Below are 2162 nucleotides of genomic sequence, written 5' to 3'. Positions count from 1 at the left end.
GTACTATATCTTCCCAGGATGACTCCATGGCCTGATAGACACCAGAGTCCTTTAGACCATCTCCTTGTTAGACTGACATGTATATTAGAAGAGACACTCTTTAATCTATAACTGTACAGGATATCATATTTCCATTTATCTTGTGCATCACTATATTTTATTGATGCCTCCTGATGTGTTCAAATAAGTTATGCTCTCATGCCAAAAATGATTGTACTGTCTCTGTTTTTATTGGTTTACCATTTCCTCTAGGGAGTTGACTAAGAGGCATACTTTTGAGATTGCTGTTAAGTGAAAGTTAATACTGGATCCTGAGAGAAAATGTTGAAAGTATTTGAAAGAAAGAAAGAAAGAAAGAAAGAAAGAAAGAAAGAAAGAAAGAAAGAAAGAAAGAAAGAAAGAGAGAAAGGAAGGAAGGAAGGAAAGAAAGAAAGAAAAGAAAAGAAAGAGAAAGGATTTGAAGGAAAGAGAGAAGAGAGAAAATGGAAAAAATAAGTTTCCTATTATTTTCTACCTCTAATTCTTTAATCTGACTATTGAAGCTTCTGCAATTAAAAATGAAATATATTATATAACCCTTATAAGTGTGTCCAAATCAGGAGACACAAGTGAAGAGCCACTTACATCTAGAAAGAATTCATTCATTCAAAGGATAAAGTTGCTGAAATGTGATTATATGGAATTCAAAAGAATTTTAATTAAGGACGTATCTTCTAGAATACTAGTTCTCATATCTTCTAGAATGCTAGTTCTCATATGTTTTAGTCTATGGATCATTTGGGGGCACCAAAGATCTCCAGTATTGGTTGACTTGCTGAATATTTTTTTCTTTAAGCAGAACCAACCTGGTTTCTATGTCTTTAAATCTCTAATTCTAGTGACTACAGAATATCAACTGTGCCATGATTAGAGATTTACCATATTTAAATCACTTCTGGTGACTGTGATACATTTATAATGAACTGGAAGGCCACCAATGTTGGCTAGATCATTGATAGTGATATGAAAGCCTCTTTGACAAATTCCAACAGGGAAAAAAATATCACCTATTTCACAGTGTTATTTTCAACATTAATATAAATTTAGACAGTTTCTGTACATAGTAGGAGATAAAAATATTTGTTATTCATTCCCAGTATTAATTAATCTCTTATTTCTCTCCAAGACCCTAGTTTATTCTCCTTGACATCTTTGTACTAGGATCTGGAAAACTTGAGGTTTTTTTCATGTGTTCCACAGCTAATCTTTGATTGTATTGAAATACTATCTCCACTGCTGGTAATCATCTCAAGTGAGATCAGTTTGTGTAACCAGCCTGAAATTGAATTAAAAAAAAAATGTTTGATTGCTTTATTAATTCAGATAACAGAATGGTTAAAGGACAGACAAATAATTACCTCATGAAAAGTTATAAGAGCTTTAGTAATACATTTTAGTCTCTACCTATGATCAAAAATGGACAAGAGGCTCTCCCTCCTCCACCGCCGCCGCCTCCTTCTTCTGCCGCTCCTGGAGCTGCTTGCGTGCTCATTCGGTGCGGACCTGGTACCTCTTTTGTGCAGCGGCAGCTGAGGAGACTCGGGCGCTCGCCATGGCCGACGAAAAGCCCAAGGAAGGAGTCAAGACTGAGAACAACGATCATATTAATTTGAAGGTGGCGAGGCAGGATGGTTCTGTGGTGCAGTTTACGATTAAGAGGCACACACCACTTAGTGATCTAATGAAAGCCTATTGTGAACGACAGGGTTTGTCAATGAGGCAGATCAGATTCCGATTTGATGGGCAGCCAATCAATGAAACAGACACACCTGCACAGTTGGAAATGGAGGATGAAGATACAATTGATGTGTTCCAGCAGCAGACAGGAGGTGTCTACTAAAAAGGGAACCTGCTACTTTACTCCAGAACTCTGTTCCTCCAGATCAAGGAGACATTCTCAATTAGAAAGCCGCAATTTGGTTCTACCACATCCTGACTACTTCAGTATAGTTTTCTCTATTCTTTCATTTTCTCCTTTCCCCATTCCTTTATTGGACATAAAGTAACTGTGTATGTGCACAAGCATATTGCATTTTTTTTTAACTAAATAGCCAATGGTATGTTTTGATCGACATCAAATGGAGATGGGATGGGGGAAAATACTGCTTCTGTGAAGATACCCC

At 36.8% G+C, this 2162-nt stretch overlaps 1 protein-coding gene across 1 annotated transcript; it reads left to right on the top strand.

Moving 5' to 3' along the window:
- Nucleotides 1-1576: 1576 nt before the first annotated feature.
- LOC118021319 (small ubiquitin-related modifier 2-like) lies at nucleotides 1577-1914 on the top strand. Its single transcript, XM_035021413.1, has one exon. The coding sequence runs from the start codon at nucleotides 1592-1594 to the stop codon at nucleotides 1877-1879; it is 288 nt and encodes a 95-aa protein (XP_034877304.1). The 5' UTR covers nucleotides 1577-1591; the 3' UTR covers nucleotides 1880-1914.
- The last annotated feature ends 248 nt before the right edge of the window (nucleotides 1915-2162 follow it).

The sequence above is a fragment of the Mirounga leonina genome, unplaced genomic scaffold (assembly GCF_011800145.1).
Source record: "Mirounga leonina isolate KUSES-001 unplaced genomic scaffold, KU_Mleo_1.0 Mir_174, whole genome shotgun sequence".
Lineage (NCBI taxonomy): Eukaryota > Metazoa > Chordata > Mammalia > Carnivora > Phocidae > Mirounga > Mirounga leonina.
The sequence above is the reverse complement of the archived record's forward strand: the minus strand, read 5'-3'. Positions and strand labels throughout refer to the sequence as shown.